The 18,022-nt window shown below is 45.2% G+C and overlaps 2 protein-coding genes across 6 annotated transcripts in view; both read left to right on the forward strand.

Annotated features, from left to right (window-relative positions):
* The window catches only part of LOC143767833 (farnesyl pyrophosphate synthase-like), a 456,633-nt gene that overhangs the window by 43,956 nt on the left and 394,655 nt on the right, over positions 1–18,022 (forward strand). The window lies entirely within an intron of this gene.
* The window catches only part of LOC143767802 (farnesyl pyrophosphate synthase-like), a 65,781-nt gene that overhangs the window by 43,942 nt on the left and 3,817 nt on the right, over positions 1–18,022 (forward strand). For all 5 annotated transcript variants that reach the window (XM_077256341.1, XM_077256325.1, XM_077256348.1 and 2 more), the window contains 8 exons: positions 3,657–3,803; positions 3,883–4,023; positions 4,097–4,177; positions 4,248–4,370; positions 17,240–17,328; positions 17,396–17,468; positions 17,540–17,617; positions 17,688–17,822. In XM_077256341.1, the coding sequence (XP_077112456.1) occupies positions 3,657–3,803; positions 3,883–4,023; positions 4,097–4,177; positions 4,248–4,370; positions 17,240–17,328; positions 17,396–17,468; positions 17,540–17,617; positions 17,688–17,822 (867 nt within the window). The remainder of the gene's footprint in view (positions 1–3,656; positions 3,804–3,882; positions 4,024–4,096; positions 4,178–4,247; positions 4,371–17,239; positions 17,329–17,395; positions 17,469–17,539; positions 17,618–17,687; positions 17,823–18,022) is intronic.

An 18,022-nucleotide genomic window follows, 5' to 3' on the forward strand; every position in this document is an offset into this window, starting at 1 on the left:
CCAACTGTTTGCCCTTAAATGTAAATGCAAACAAATGCCAACTATCTTGGTGTAAAGGAACCGAGAAAAATGCATTTGAAAGATCTATTACAGTAAACACTTGAGAACTGACTGGTATCTGTGATAGTAACGTATGAGGATTGGGTACAACTGGGGTGATTGGATCTAGAACCTTGTTTATTTCTCTTAGATCATGTACCATACGATATTTGGGTGTAGAACTCTTATCAAGAGTTCTCTTCTTGACTGGATACAGAGGAGTGTTAGCAGGTGATTGTATCTCTACCAAAACTCCTTTCTCTCTGTATTCCTCTATCTGTTTTGTAATCGCTAGTTCCTGTTGGGCACTCACAGGGTATTGTCTGAGCTGTGGGAGAACAGCTCCTGGTTGCACAGATAATTTTACAGGAGAGATATGCAATAATCCCACATCAGTGTCACCCTGTGCCCACAGTGTTTCTGGGATCATTGAGAGGTCTAGATCTGTGGTGTATTCTTTCTCTTCCGTAAAATCCTCAAAAGCCTGAATTCTGACATATTGTTCTAATGATTCTGCATCATCAGGGATAGTCAACATAACTGTGCCATCTTTCCTAAAATTGATATTAGCTTCTAATTTCTTTAGAACATCAGTTCCTAACAGACATGTTGGGGCACCTCTGGCATACAAAAATCTGGATGCAAAACATTTAGGTCCTAATGAGACCTCTAGGGGCACAGTATATGGCAGTGTTCGAATTACCCCATCATAACCCTCAGCTATTCTGACAGGCTTATGATTTTCTTTTATATCCATGGCTATTCCTAAACATCGTTGTTTCACAATATTTGGTTGTTCTAACGTCCTCCAGTCTGGAGTAGCGGCTTTGAACTTTTCCTTTTGTTTCTCAAACATTGTAACAAAAACTTGGCAAAATGCCAAATGCTAATTTTTTGCACGAAGAATTATCAATCAAAACATATCACTTTGATAAAAACAGAACTTCAAAATTATGTTCAGACAAAAAGTTATAAGGATTTCTAAAAAATTGGCTTTGCGCCAAAAAGAAATAATCTTCCAGCAACTTAACAATTTCCTTTGTCTAGACAATCAAACTTACAAAAATCCATCTATTATCTTTAATAATTCCACCTCGTTCCTTGCTCATTCTTTCCCATTCTGTGCTGAACACAAGTGCTTCTGAAATTCCCAATTTTTCTCTTACCCTTCTAATCTGTCTTCTGACTGTCTTCCCACATCTTTCCTGTATGATATCTGCTGCTTCCACTTGTCCTAAGACAGTTTTTGTCTGTTTATTTCCCATTTTAGCTATGTCTACCCCAGGTGACGTTTGGACAATCACTTACTCTGTGGTGATGTCTCGTTGCCTTCTCTCCTAGGGAGCTAAAATATCCTTTTAATATTTGCTATTTCTACCCCAGGTGACGTTTGGACAATCACTGTGGTGATGTCTCGTTGCCTTCTCTCCTAGGGAGCTAAAATATTGAAAGGCTCGTCTGCTCCGTTTCTTCTAATATGCAGGACGTACTTGAGTGCTATTGCACATGCAAACAGACTCAGCAACACCATACAGATCACAAAACTTTCTGTCTCAGTTAGCATACTTGTCCCAGGCTCATGAAACCGCGTCCTGGGCTCATTCTATCAAACCTTATCCAGAAATGAAGGAGGTTAAGCACTTAATGAATAGTCAAGCATGGGCGGAGGTCTCCTCGAAAGGACGCAAGCACATGACCCAGTTAGGCTGACTTCCGTGTATAAGGCTTATACCCCAACTATTTCGGCTTATTTTCTACGTACTTTTGCTCTTCTTTCACAACATGCCACAACCTTCACACTGTTCACACACTGCCAGGGACAGGACTTATAAATCTATACAATATGGTAACCCGAGTTTTATAGGTATCTACTCACTACTAGACTAACCCAGCGTGACACGGCTCATAGAGATCTTTCGGATAATACAGGGCAGATAAAAGAGAACTAATAATGTCTCTTACCTGGCCAGGTTTTTCAGTTCATTTGCCATCCATTATCCCAGATCTCCGTTGTCCGTATCCACAGGTGAATCTTGAGTAGATACTCTCGCCTCGGGTCCCTGTTCGGGCGCCAAAGAATGTTGAGTCCTCTCCGTCCCTGGCTTCCTGGATGGGATCCAAATAAATGACACGCAGCACAAAGGTTGTGTGTTCATACATAGGGATGGCCTCAGAGCACGCCTCTCCTCACTGGGCACGATCCCTTCTTTATATAGATAAAAAGTTTAGACATTTTTCAGACATGCGCACAAGCGCTCATATTTCATAATCACTTACAAAGCAAGTCTATTCTAGTGTAGAGTTACAATTATTTGGTATGTGGATAAAAAAGCTACAATTTCAAGGAGGAATGCGCGCGTGATTACTAACAAAACAAAGAAGATGTCAAGTTTGCAGAAATATACTTCTTGCTGTATCTATCAGATTTCTCAGGAGGAAGACAAAATGGATTCTTTGGTTCAGTCTGATCTCTACAAACCCCCATGTCGTGGTGAGCATAATGATAATTGTGTCGTTCTTCTACGAGGTGCATACGGCGAGATTTGTCTGGAGATGGTTTTCCATAACTCTGGAAAAGGGGAGTATTCAGCCTCCTAGTGAGGTCACCACAAGGGGAGTGCCTTGGTTTTGGGCACAAGTATAAGATAGTGAAACCTCATTTTGCTGGAGTCTTTGTCCAGGGTCTAGCTGAGAGTCCCATCTGTAATGCATCTTGATGTATCGCCCCTCCCCCTCCAGCTGCATGGTCAGCCATGATATGAAAGAACTCTAAGTCTGTATTTTTCCGTTAATCCCTTTTTATTTGTAATCGTTCTGTACATGTATACTTGTCTCATTTTATAATATATTTTTTATACTTTTGTAAAACACTGCCTACCTTTTGGAGTAAAATATATAAAATTACCAGCTCGTTTCTCTTTGCTCTATAACATACTGTCATGTCCTCTGAAGTAATTACACTACTAATTGGGTTGGCTCCTGACCCCTTAATTCAAAGATAGGAGCTGGTGGCAGCGGAATTTGTCCTGCGCTTTTGGGGAAACTGGCAGCGACAGACGGCGTTGATACTTATTGTTCCCGCCTGAGTGGGAGTAGTTATAATGCCCTCCCTGCAGTGTGCCCATTAGCCAGTACATAGTAAGGCAGCCTTTCTGGCGACTAATTATCCTAGGTGCAGTACCCTGACTGACATGAGGGTAAGGGGGCGCCAGAGAGCTGCAAGTTCAAATCTGAACTGGGAAGTGGGATATAGATAAATCCCCTTCAGAAAAGAATAGAGGCAACCAAACAACCTCGGTTCAGGACATATTGGTGGGAGTGGGTGGGATGATAAAAATATCCTCCCCGGGATTCGTGACAGGTGTATAGAGGCATTATATTTTGGAGGTGAAGATATAGCGGTATTACATGTAGGTGTATAGGGGCATTATATCTTGGGGGTGTAGATATATCGGTATTACATGTAGGAGGTGTATACAAGTATTAGATGTCTAGAATATAGATGAAGAAATTTTATGTGTAGATGTAGAGGTATTAGGAGGGTGGTTTCTTCTGGTTAAGTAGATGATCTGGCCTCGGGTGGTCCTCTACTGCTCTAGCTCTCTCTTTCCCCACAGGACTGGACTTTAAGCTCAATGGCTGGGACTTTCGCATCTGATGAGCGCCAGGAGTTCAGTGTTTTTTTTTATCAGATTGTGCAGGATCTGACTGCGGAGGATTGGGGTCACCCTGAGATTGGCGATGCGGTGTTGCGTTTGCGGCAGGTAAGATTCATGATTGGTTGTTGCTCGGAGATTGTTTTCCACGGTCCTTCTGTTTCTTACATGGCGGTTTATTGTGCAGGTACTGGAATATAACGCTGCTGGGGGTAAGTGTAATCGCGGGATGACCGTCCTAGCCTCGTATCTGGAGTTGGTGGGTCCTGAGCTGCAGAAGGACGAGAATATCCAGAGGGCACTGGCGGTGGGCTGGTGTGTGGAGCTGGTAGGTGTGCCTGCCCTGTGGTTCCTGCCCTGCTATTCACAGACCTCTCTATCCTCCTCATCTCTTCTTTTAGCTCCAGGCTTTCTTCCTGGTTGCTGATGACATTATGGATAACTCTGTGACCCGTCGTGGGCAGCCATGCTGGTACAGGAGGGTAGGTGGTTATAGAGATGAAGGGGATATAATGTTACAGGAAGGATTTGCTGATATTACTTCTCCTGTAGGCCGGCATCGGACTGGACGCCATCAATGATTCCTTCCTATTGGAGGCCTCCATATACCGTGTCCTGAAGAAGCACTGCCGACGGCAGCCATATTACCTCAGCCTGCTGGAGCTTTTTCTGGAGGTGATAAGGGACCTCCATTCGTCACCCCCAGATCTTGTGTGGCGCTGTACCCGGCAACACGTTTCACTGTGCGGGAGGGGTGTTGTGCCTGGGTGTACATACCACTGTGAGGGGGAATGATGTACATAGCAGCACGTTGCACTGTGTGGGGGTGGTGTGAGGGGTGTTGTGCGGGTGTACATACCACTGTGAGGGGGCGATGTATCTGGCGGCGTGTTCCACTGTACGGGAGGGGTGCTGTGCCTGAGTGTACAAACCACTGTGAGGGAGGGGGGTGATGTACCTAGCAGCACATTGCGCTGTTCGGGGTGGTGGGTGGGGTGATGTGCCTGGGTGTACATAACACTGTGAGGGGGCAACGTACCTATTGGCACGTTCCAATGGGGGGCGGTGGTGGGTGGTGTGTTGTGCCTGGGTGTACATACTACTGTGAGGAGGCAATGTTTCTGGGTGTATGTACAGCTGTGCAGGGAGTGGACGCCATCAATGATTCTTTCCTACTGGAGGCCTCCATATACCGTGTCCTGAAGAAGCACTGCCGACGGCAGCCATATTACCTCAGCCTGCTGGAGCTTTTATTCAGTCACCATGACATCACCACGAGAGAGGGGATCCGCCCTTCAGGGACAGGAAACCTACAGACATAAAAGGGCGGTACCTCTCTCCCGCATCAGTTGGTTTCCTGTCCCTGACAGGCGAACCTCTTCAGACATACCTTGTAAAGAAGGTTGAAGAAAAAGAAGACTACCCAGTCCTGGCGGTCCGATGCAGATAGCGGGAGGGTCCCTACCTCGGACTGGCCAGGACGCTGGAAGCACCACACAGGGGGACTGCTTTGTGTCAGGTGGCAGCAGAGGGAAGCAGCCTTTGGAGCGGCTTGCTTCCTGGTGACCCTTCTCCGCAGGTACCCGGTAAGTATATGGTACCTGCTCCTGGGGCCGTGTTCTGGCGGGTCCTTCCGGGTCTGGTCGCGTCCTGCGGTGCTGGGCGCTTTGGTCCGGACTGCGCCGGCATGTCCGGGTGCGTGGGGACTCGCCGCGGCCGGAAGGGGCGTTCCCGGATGACGCGGCCGGCGGCACAGTCTGATGACGCGGCCGGGCATGTGCGGTGGAGCCCCGCCGGCTGGGGGCGTGTCACTCGCGGTGAATACGGAGGTGCGGCGCCTTGGGGGTGGACCCTATTGTCAGCCGGGGGCGCGGCCTCGGGAGGGGGAGGCCAATCCTTGCGTTGGTGCCGCGCAGGTCACGCGGAGATTCTGCTGACCCCCATCCGGGGGCGGTACCGTTGGGGGCATATTTAAAAAAGGATATGGCGGCTGCTGAGTGTCTCAGACCCATTTCTTCAAATGGAGTCGTCGGAGCAAGAAGCACCGCAGCTGGAGAAGCGGCAGCAGCCTCAGCCCATAGAAGAGACCCATGCTACCTCCCAGCGGCGATCTAGTGGCAGTAGTCGCGCTGGTGGAGTCAAAAGCGTTCAGAAGTCGAGCAAGTCCTCAGGCCGTAAAACATCACCGGCCAGGAAGGACCCCCCCACTGACTACGGTACCGTGTACTACGTATCTGGGTAAGTGATCTACGTGAAAGTTTACTTAGTGATCCTCTGCCCCTCTTTATATTCCCTCTCTCTTTATTAGGGGAGAAAATGTTCCACCAAGGCCAAACACATGGAGTGTGCAAGGTTGTGCAGGCCTTGCATACAACGCTTAATAGCGGAGGAGGCCCCTGACCTTACGTCTACCTTAAGAGATATGGTTAGACAAGAAATCAGGGGTTCTTTTGAATCCCGAAAAACAGATTTTAAAAAGGGGAAAAAAATTAGATCCCCAGAGTCGGATTTTAGTTCAGACTCGGACCTAAGCTCAGATTCCTCTCCATCTTCCTCTTCATCCATGGACGCTGAATCGGGTCACTCCTGCTTACCACTAGACAAAATTAATCATCTGGTTAAAGCAGTAAATAATACAATGGGGATTGAGGAGCCCCATTCAGAGTGGTCCATGCAGGACATAATGTTTAAGGGGTTAGATAAAAAATCCCGTAGGTCTTTTCCGGTGATTGATAAAATAAACGCTTTAATTACTAAGGAGTGGAAGAAACCTGAGAGGAAAGGATCGCTCCCACCAGCATTTAAGAGGAGGTATCCATCCATTCGAGGAAGAAGCGTCATCCTCATGGGATAAAGCCCCGAAGCTAGACGCGGCAGTAGCCAAAGCGTGTAAAAAGACCTCACTGCCATTTGAAGATCTAGGAATCTAATAGACCCATTAGACAGAAAAGCTGATGTTTTTCTTAAGGGTACTTGGGAGACGGCGGCAGTGTCTCTGAGACCAGCAATTGCGGCTACTTGTACAGCACGGTCGTTAATGGTATGGCTTGGCCGCCTGGAAGATCAACTTAAAAACAAAGTTCCTAGAAATTAGATCTTATCCTCCCTTCCTATAATTCAAGAAGCAGTAGCTTTTCTTTCAGACGCTTCGGCAGATTCGGTGAAATTGGCAGCTAGATCTTCAGCCCTTTCTAATGCAACTCGCAGGGCTCTATGGATAAAGTGTTGGCCAGGAGATTTGTAGGCCAGATCAAAATTATGTGGCATTCCCTGTGAGGGGGCGCACTTGTTTGGGCCAGTACTTGATGAGCTGTTAGAAAAAGCAGGTGATAATAAAAAACAATTTCCCTTCCTAGGAAGACCCTCATACAGACGGGAAAACAATAAAGGATGGTTCAACCGCAGAAGAACAAATTGAGAAAGATCCAGATATGACAGTAACAGAAAAAGAGGTAGAGGGTATATGTTTAACACCTCTCGGGACTATAAAAAGCCTCAATGACTGCTGGACCAGGTGGGGGGAAGACTTTCAGCCTTCTACCCTGCCTGGTTGAAAAATTCCAATAGCCCGTGGGTCCTCAGTATTATTGCAACTGGCCTAAAGTTAGAGTTCAAAAGGATTCCTCAGGACAAATTTTGTCTAACACCTATCCGTTCTTCTTCTGCAGAACAATTGGCACTGGAATCACAAGTCCAGGAACTTCAGCAAAAAGGAGTGTTGATTAATGTGCCCACAATACAGAGAGGTAAGGGATTTTATTCCCCCCTCTTCCTGATTAAAAAACCTGATGGATCCTTCCGTACCATCATTAATTTAAAAGGGCTGAATAAATTTCTGCTTGTTCCTTCCTTCAAGATGGAGTCTGTAAAGACGGCAATAAAACTTATGTTTATCAATTGCTTCATGGTTGTCTTAGATTTGAAAGACGCCTATTATCATGTCCCAATACACGCAGACCACCAACAATTCCTTAGAGTGGCAGTTTCAATTAATGGTACAATAGAGCACTTCCAATACCTAGCACTTCCCTTTGGTGTCGCGGTTGCACCCCGTGTATTCACTAAAATAATGGTAGAAGTCATGGCGCACCTTCACGAACAGGACATCTTAATAATTCCCTATTTAGACTTATTAATCGTGGGACATTCGGAATCACACTGCACTGACCAATTAGGGAAGGTGACTTCAGTGTTGCAGGAATTGGGTTGGGTCATTAATTTTAAGAAATCTTGTTTACAAGCCTCTAAAGTACAGGAGTTTTTGGGTCTTCTCATAGATTCTAGTAGGCAGGAATGTTGTCTTCCAGATATAAAAGTTGATAGGATCCAACAACTTGTAATTAAAGTGATTAAAAAACCATCAGTCTCTATAAGAAGAGCAATGTCACTGTTAGGATCACTCACATCGTGTATCCCGGCGGTCCTCTGGGCTAAATATCACACCAGAACACTACAGTACAGTGGGATGTTTTACGTAACACCCGTGACTTGTCAGGTCACCTTGATGGTATATTTTCACTATCCACTGGATCTATACAATCTTTACATTTAAATGCAGAATCATGAAGCAACACATTATGTCGTACTGGAGAGGAACTCGCATAAACTCTCCCTGCACCACCAGGTGCTGACCAGATCGGATAACTCCAAACAAAACTTATTAACAAAAACCGGAGCAAAAATATCCATAACACCATAATTTAATATAAAAGGTATAAATTTTATTCAAATAATTTGTCCTAAACAACATCAATGATAGTGCTGCACTCAGTGCTATATGCACTTTGTACAAATAGTGCACTTTGCACAAATAGCGAGGTTACAGAAAGGAGACATGATGGTTTACCAAACACCTAAAAGGGAACCAAACTGAGTAATACGCCTTATATATACTCATAACACTAAAGGCTATAGTCCACAATTGATCATTTATGAGGTCCAACCGGTATCCCCTTAATCCAAATGGCTATGCTATATAGTCATGGTATGTAGGATAAACGCTATGTACAATTACGCTTACCCATTCGTGGTTTGGCTGAGAAATAGGTTCCCCCTCCTGGTGTGGCCCCCCTGGACGCGCGTTTCGCGTTCCCGCTTTTTCAACAGGGTTAACTTGGAGCCAGTCTCATGTGGTTTAAATAATACAGCAACCGGAAATAATACCGGAATAACGGCGCATGCACGGTAGCGCCCGATGTACGTCATCACCAGAGCCGTCATAGCTGGGCGGGTGTAAGGGGAAACTTCCCCTAGACGTCATGTGACACACGCCCAGCTATTGGAGACGACCACAGAGAAGGACGCACACTCCAGACGGTAGCGGACATGCGCACACCGGCGTATATTTAAAAAAACAGTATTGCGGCTATTTTCGGAAAAGATAATAGAACAGAGGATTCCCACCCACCATATAAGTGAAAACAAGTGAGTGGCCATACGCCACATCTTCCATGGTATAAACCAGAGAAAACATCCTGCCACAGTATAAGTAAACACAATATTAATATTAAAACAGCAGCATATATGAACATACATGAATACGCATCATGCTGGTATAGATATAAAGTGACAAGTGCATGTATAATACAATTACAGTACAAAAAATGAAAAATAATAAATGATAACAATATATAAATAAAGTGAACGGTGTAAAGTAAAACATGATGAAAAGTGGATAATAATTATCAATATGAAAAATTCCATTCTCAATTGATTATTTTTCTTCCTTCTTTTCTACAAGAAGTGACGGTATATTGTAGTGTATGAGGGAAGGGATGCTCTGCAGTCCGAAAAACATCTGACGCCATAATCATAATTAGAGGATAAACTACAATAAAACAAACACAAGACAGTTAATAACAAAAATTAAAAACAGAATGGTAATTGACTCTATAATAGAGAGAAAAAAGTCACGGGGCGATTTATCCCATATACAAAGAATGCCCATGTCACACAGGCACCCCAGGCTCGCGGGAAAGGACTCATAGTATATCTCATACAGGCTCACGGTCAGAGGAATCAGAGAAAAGGGGTAAAACTTAGCTTTTCATTCAGCCCCTTCGGAGCTAGGGTATCAAGGGTGACAATCCACCTACACTCCCGTTGTGCGAGGATTTTCGGCGTATTGCCACCCCTGATCCCACCATGTATCTTCTCAATCCCCCTTACTTTCAGGCCTCTGGGGTCAGATCCATGATATTTACGGAAGTGTCTGGGAAGGGTTTTAAGACCCGCTACATCCACTGCCTTTTTTCCTGCGATGATATCACGTACATGTTCGCGCGTCCGAATTCTTAGTTCCCTAGATGTGAGACCTACGTAAATCAAGGAACAGGGACATGTTGCATAGTAAACAACACATTCAGTGCTACATGAGATAAACTCTCTTATTTTAAATTCCCTGCTCCCATCTGACGTACTGAAGGTCCCACATCTAAGGATATTCGGACACGCGACACATGAACCGCACGGAAAACAGCCCTGTCTTGGGCTTCCCACATCCAGGAAGTTTCTACTCTTATTTTTAACTACATAATGGCTCCTCACCAGATTATCTTTTAAATTCTTCCCCCTCCGTTGAGTCATAAGGGGAAATTCAGTTAAATGTGAGGCCAAAATAGCATCGGTCTGTAGTACAGACCAATGTTTAGTCAACACCTCCCGGATGCGGTTCCACTGACAGTTCGAAGTTGATATGAACCTGACCCCAGATCCATCATCTCTTTTAGGTTTCCTCCCCTGTGCCAGTAGGTCCTCTCTCCGTGTGGACTTTGCCCTTCCATACCCTGCCCTGATGCTCCTACGGCTATACCCCCTTGCCTGAAAGCGCTTCGATAGGATGGCGGACTGCCTCTCGAAGCGGGTCTCCGTAGAGCATACCCGCCTGTTCCTCAAAAATTGCCCAACTGGGATGGCCTTAATCACAGAATAATTGTGTGCCGAGGAGGCATGTAGTAATGAGTTGACAGATGTTTCTTTACGAAAAAGGTCTGTCTCGATGGAACCATCCTCGGCAACACATAAAGTAATATCTAAAAAATTAATAGTGGTTTTATGCCAGGAATAAGTAAATTTCAAATTAAAATTATTGTGATTCAACTCCTGCATAAACTTGGGTAGGCTGGCTTCGCCACCGTTCCAAATCATGAGAACGTCATCAATGTAGCGAAACCAGCCCACCACCGGGTCCGCGGCATGTGCCCCGTCGCCCTGGAAAATATGCCTCTCCCAGAAGCCCAGAAAAAGATTTGCATACGCCGGGGCACATGCCGCGCCCATTGCAGTACCTTGTAACTGCAAATAAAACCTGTCCTTAAAAACAAAATAGTTGTGAGTTAACACGAACTCAAGTAATTCCAAAATAAACTCAACCAAATGACCATCCCAGTTGGTACCTTCGAGGAAGAAACGGGCAGCTCTAAGTCCGTCCTCATGTCTAATAGACGTGTATAATGACTCAATGTCAATGGTGACCAGAATCATACCCGCCTCGAGAGACAGCCCATCCACCCTCCTCAATACATCCGTGGTGTCTCTGACATAGGAGGGAAGTGTCTCGACTAAAGGTTTTAGATAATGGTCTATAAGCTTGCAGATGTTATCACACAACCCCCCTATGCCAGAGACAATCGGTCGCCCAGGCGGGTTTACAGCATCCTTATGCACCTTGGGCAGGGCATAGAATGTAGCAATCCTAGGAAACTTGGGCACAAGTCCATCAAGTATCTTCCTAGGGACAGCATCCGACCCGTCAGCCAAATCCAAGATGCGCGCCAGTTTATTAGTAAAAATCTGAGTGGGATCATGGGGTAACACACGATATGTGTCCTTATTCCTAAGCTGCCGCATAATTTCCCTTTCATATTTCTCCGTCGGCCAGATCACCACATTCCCCCCCTTGTCAGCTGGTTTTATTACTACGGAATCCAATTCCTGCAATTCTGTTAAAGCTTTTCTTTGACCCACCGTCAAATTATCATTGTACCGCCCCCTTGACAACTTGGCTAAATCTTCAGTGACCAATCTACAAAAAATGTCAATTTGCGGGCACAGTGACAAGGGGGGAAATGTGGATGACCTGGGTACGAGTGAGGAAGGGAATTTACCTAGAAAATTAGGTTGTTGCTCCTCAAGAAGGTCCTCCAATGCCGATAAGGCGTTGGCCTCCACCTCATTCAACGGATCATCCCCAAGTTGTTTTTGACCATGTAATTTCCTGAGGAGCAGTTTACGGCAAAATAAATGGGTATCCTTTACAACTGTGAAAAAATCAAATTGATTAGATGGAACAAAATTAAGACCGAGTTTTAGAACCTCAACTTGTGTTTTGGATAGCGGGTGGGTGGATAGATTAATTACCTCTAAGCCTGTATCTTTTGCCTTCCGTTCATAGGATGGCGGTGGGGTAAGTTTTCTTTTTTTCCCATTATATTTCACCTTGGCGGCTCTATTCGGTTGGGTTTTTCTCTCCCTCCCTTCGCCCGATGTTTTAGATCTATCCGAAGCTATACTTGATTCATCCACAGATGTTACGGATGAGATAGATCCTGATCTCATATGTGATATGGGACGGGATTTATTCTTATTCGTCCTCCACCGATATACGCGATTATCACGGTAATCCGTATTGTCCCTCTGTAATTTCTTTGTTTTCATCATACTAATCTCCTGCTCCCATTTTGTAAAATCACCTTCCAAATCATTATTAAGTTTCTCCAGTGCTTCTGTGGTCAAATCATCTTTTATATAATTCTGGATAGTATCAATCTCCCTCTCTAACTCGGTCAATTTTTTCGTATCCAGTTTCATGAGCAGTTCAATGAACCCCTTGGAACACCTCGTGGCCACCTCTTCCCACTCAGATTTAATTGCTTCATCCTCTACCGGAAATGACGGAAATATCTGGACGCGTAACCCTCTTGGAATCAGGCCACGAGCCAGATACTGTCCCAAGGTGGCCCTATTCCACCACAGTCTCGTGCGCCTGTGTAACAAGGACCTCAATTTAGCGATTCTCTCTCTAGAGTCAATACCATTCGTAGTTAAAACACCATCAGAACCCTCTCTGAAAACCTCTTGTAGCCGAGACAACCAAGTTTGGTCTCGGGTTCGAAAATCCATTGGCTTCAGATTATGTGCTGTGAAAAACACAGAAAAACAACATTTAAATGCAGAATCATGAAGCAACACATTATGTCGTACTGGAGAGGAACTCGCATAAACTCTCCCTGCACCACCAGGTGCTGACCAGATCGGATAACTCCAAACAAAACTTATTAACAAAAACCGGAGCAAAAATATCCATAACACCATAATTTAATATAAAAGGTATAAATTTTATTCAACTAATTTGTCCTAAACAACATCAATGATAGTGCTGCACTCAGTGCTATATGCACTTTGTACAAATAGTGCACTTTGCACAAATAGCGAGGTTACAGAAAGGAGACATGATGGTTTACCAAACACCTAAAAGGGAACCAAACTGAGTAATACGCCTTATATATACTCATAACACTAAAGGCTATAGTCCACAATTGATCATTTATGAGGTCCAACCGGTATCCCCTTAATCCAAATGGCTATGCTATATAGTCATGGTATGTAGGATAAACGCTATGTACAATTACGTTTGGCTGAGAAATAGGTTCCCCCTCCTGGTGTGGCCCCCCTGGACGCGCGTTTCGCGTTCCCGCTTTTTCAACAGGGTTAACTTGGAGCCAGTCTCATGTGGTTTAAATAATACAGCAACCGGAAATAATACCGGAATAACGGCGCATGCACGGTAGCGCCCGATGTACGTCATCACCAGAGCCGTCATAGCTGGGCGGGTGTAAGGGGAAACTTCCCCTAGACGTCACTACAATATACCATCACTTCTTGTAGAAAAGAAGGAAGAAAAATAATCAATTGAGAATGGAATTTTTCATATTGATAATTATTATCCACTTTTCATCATGTTTTACTTTACACCGTTCACTTTATTTATATATTGTTATCATTTATTATTTTTCATTTTTTGTACTGTAATTGTATTATACATGCACTTGTCACTTTATATCTATACCAGCATGATGCGTATTCATGTATGTTCATATATGCTGCTGTTTTAATATTAATATTGTGTTTACTTATACTGTGGCAGGATGTTTTCTCTGGTTTATACCATGGAAGATGTGGCGTATGGCCACTCACTTGTTTTCACTTATATGGTGGGTGGGAATCCTCTGTTCTATTATCTTTTCCGAAAATAGCCGCAATACTGTTTTTTTAAATATACGCCGGTGTGCGCATGTCCGCTACCGTCCGGAGTGTGCGTCCTTCTCTGTGGTCGTCTCCAATAGCTGGGCGTGTGTCACATGACGTCTAGGGGAAGTTTCCCCTTACACCCGCCCAGCTATGACGGCTCTGGTGATGACGTACATCGGGCGCTACCGTGCATGCGCCGTTATTCCGGTATTATTTCCGGTTGCTGTATTATTTAAACCACATGAGACTGGCTCCAAGTTAACCCTGTTGAAAAAGCGGGAACGCGAAACGCGCGTCCAGGGGGGCCACACCAGGAGGGGGAACCTATTTCTCAGCCAAACGTAATTGTACATAGCGTTTATCCTACATACCATGACTATATAGCATAGCCATTTGGATTAAGGGGATACCGGTTGGACCTCATAAATGATCAATTGTGGACTATAGCCTTTAGTGTTATGAGTATATATAAGGCGTATTACTCAGTTTGGTTCCCTTTTAGGTGTTTGGTAAACCATCATGTCTCCTTTCTGTAACCTCGCTATTTGTGCAAAGTGCACTATTTGTACAAAGTGCATATAGCACTGAGTGCAGCACTATCATTGATGTTGTTTAGGACAAATTATTTGAATAAAATTTATACCTTTTATATTAAATTATGGTGTTATGGATATTTTTGCTCCGGTTTTTGTTAATAACAATCTTTACATTGGTGGACACATATACCAAATTTACGTAGAGGTGTTCCCTGGACAAACGATGTGTCCCGAATAGTGACTACAGATGCTAGTTCCAGGGGATGGGGAGCGCACATGGAGGATAGTTGGGTCCAGGGACTGTGGTTTCAATCTGAGCAAAATTCATCGTCCAACTTAAAAGAATTATTAGCCTTAGAACGCACTTTAAAAAATTTCCTTATACCCCTACAGGGTAGACATGTCAGATTTTTTTCTGACTACCAGGTGACCGTAGCCTATATTAACCATCAAGCAGGTACTCGGTCAGGTTCGTTAATGGATGTTGCAGATCATATTTTTCAGATGGCCAAAAAACATCTACTATCTCTTACGGCTCTTCACATAAAAGGAAAGCTCAATGTCGTGGCCAACTATCTAAGCCGCAACAAACTCGGACAGGGAGATTGGACATTGAATCAGACCATCTTCAATCAGATTGTACAATTATGGGGGTGCCCAGACATAGACCTTTTCACAAGCAAGGAAAACAGAAAGCTACATCGATTCTGCTCCTTAAACCCCAGGGAAACCCATATGCAGTGGACGCTCTCTTAATTTCGTGGCACTTCAATCTCGCTTATGCCTTTCCCCCTCTAAACTTAATCCCAATAGTTCTGAGGAAGATACGGGAGGACAGGGCCCATGGTTTCCGTGCCTGAGGAAGATGTCCATTTCCCAGCCTTGGATTCTTCCAGAGATACCAGATCTCCTCTCCCAGGGCCCAATTCTCCATCCACGAGTCGCCAATTTACATCTAGCGGCGTGGAATTTGAGAGGTCATTACTAAAAGCGAAGGGGTTTTCTCGAGACCTAGTAAATACATTACTTAAGAGTAGAAAGGTGTCTACGACAAATGTTTATGTCAGAATTTGGAAGAAATTTTTAGAGGTCTCAGGGGCACATATTGGCCAAAAAAATCTGTATTAAAAAAAATTTGGAATTTTTACAGAAGGCATTAGACATGGGTTTAGCCACAAGCACTCTCAGGGTCCAAGTGTCAGCTCTGGGGGCACTGTACAATAGTAGGTTAGCCAGCAATCACTGGATATCTAGGTTCTTCAAGGCTGCAACTAGGTCCAGACCAGTCATTAAGCAGAAGTTGGTTCCATGGGACTTGAATTTTGTGCTCTCAGCTCTGATGGAAGCGCCATTTGAACCTATTGATACTGTCCCAATTAAAATCCTATCTTTTAAGACGGCCCTTTTAGTCGCTCTCACATCCGCAAGAAGGGTTAGCGATCTACAAGCCCTATCTAGACAGCCTCCATACATGCAGTTTAGAGAAGATAGTTATTTTGAAGCCTGATCCTCTTTACCTTCCAAAAGTAGCTTCAAAGTTTCATAGATTACAGGAAGTGGTCCTACCTTCATTGTGTTCTAATCCCACCAATGATAAAGAGCGAAAATTCCATTCTCTAGATGTAAGAAGGTGTCTTGTTAGATATATTTCAGCTACTAGCGCTTGGAAGAAATAATTCCCTATTTGTATCCTTTCAGGGAGTTAGAAAGGGGCTTAGAGTGTCCAAAAACACATTAGCTAGATGGATCAGGGAGGCAATTTCTTTAGCTTATTCAGCAGGTGGCGTGCAGATCCCGGAAGGTATAAAAGCTCACTCCATTCGAGCCATGGCTACTTCCTGGGCAGAAAGATGAGAGGTGTCGATTGAAGATATTTGTAAGGCGGCCACATGGTCTTCTCCATCTACTTTTCTTAAACACTATAGACTAGATCTGGGTAGCTCCTCCGATCTCTCGTTTGGGAGAAGGGTGCTTGAAGCAGTTGTCCCTCCCTAGTCTCTTTTACTTCTCTGAAAGTCTCTTGTGGTGCTGTCATGGCGACTGAATAAATATGTAAGCTACTTACCGGTAACGGTGTTTTTCAGGAGCCCATGACAGCATCCTTATATTCCCTACCCTATTTTCTCGTGTGGGTCAACACCCTCTTTCCATTAAGTCCTAAGTATTTTCACCAGGTGAATTGTACTATGTTGTAAATTGTTTATATGCTACTAACCAGGGAGGTCCTCTCATGCTCTGTAAACCAACTGATGCGGGAGAGAGGTGCCGCCCTTTTATGTCTGTAGGTTTCCTGTCCCTGAAGGGCGGATCCCCTCTCTCGTGGTGCTGTCATGGGCTCCTGAAAAACACCGCTACCGGTAAGTAGCTAACATATTTTCTGGAGGTGATAAGGGATCTCCACTCGTCATCCCCAGATCTTGGGAGGTGGCACGTACCACTGGGCGGGGAGGGGGTGTTATGCCTGGTGGAATGTACAACTTCTCTTCGGCTCGCAGGCCTATCAGACAGAGCTGGGACAGGCGGTACATATCACTGTGCGGGGAAGGGGTGCTGTGCCTTGCAGTTACGCTTGCTCTTCTGCTCGCAGACCTACTATCAGACGGTACATACCACTGTGTGGGAAGAGGGCACTGTGCCTAGCAGTCTCACTTGCTCTTCTGCTCGCAGACCTTTTATCAGACAGAGCTGGGACAGGCGGTACATACCACTGTGCATGTGGAATGCTGTGCCTGGCAGTCACGCTCTCTCTTCTGCTCGCAGACCTCCTATCAGACTGAGCTGGGGCAGACGCTGGACCTGATCACGGCTCAGCCGGGGAAGGTTGATTTGGATCGGTACACAGAGAGTAGGTGAGTGATGCCCTGTTTTCTAGCCCTTATTTTGCCCTTCAGCGTCTTACACACATCTACCTTTTAGGTATAAGTCCATTGTGAAGTACAAGACGTCCTTCTACTCCTTCTACCTGCCAGTGGCTGCCGCCATGTATATGGTGAGTATATGGGGCTGCGGCTCCGGTGGAGGATCTGGCAGTTAGATGTTATCCGTCTTCTCTCCTCGCAGGCCGGGATAGACAGCGAGGACGATCACCAGAACGCCAAAACTATCCTGCTGGAATTGGGCGAGTTCTTTCAGATCCAGGTGAGGTGGGTGATGGTGGGGTGCGGTGACCCCAATAACTATGGCTATTAATGTTTTTGTGTGTGGCCAGGACGATTATCTGGACTGTTATGGGGACCCCAGCATCACAGGGAAGATCGGGACTGACATCCAGGACAACAAGTGCAGCTGGCTGGTGATGGAGGCCCTGAAGAGAGTGACCCCCAAGCAGCGGGATGTTCTCCAGGTAGAGGGGCGCAGTCAACCCAGCCATACACTATATCACACCCCACCAGAGAGCAGCCTTCACCTCCGCCGTACACTATGTCACACCCCACCAGAGAACAGCCGTCTCCTCCGCCGTACACTACATCAAACCCCACCCTAGATCGGCCGTTACCTCCACCCTACACTACATCACACCCCACCAGAGAGCAGCCTTCACCT

The sequence above is a fragment of the Ranitomeya variabilis genome, chromosome 1 (assembly GCF_051348905.1).
Source record: "Ranitomeya variabilis isolate aRanVar5 chromosome 1, aRanVar5.hap1, whole genome shotgun sequence".
Lineage (NCBI taxonomy): Eukaryota > Metazoa > Chordata > Amphibia > Anura > Dendrobatidae > Ranitomeya > Ranitomeya variabilis.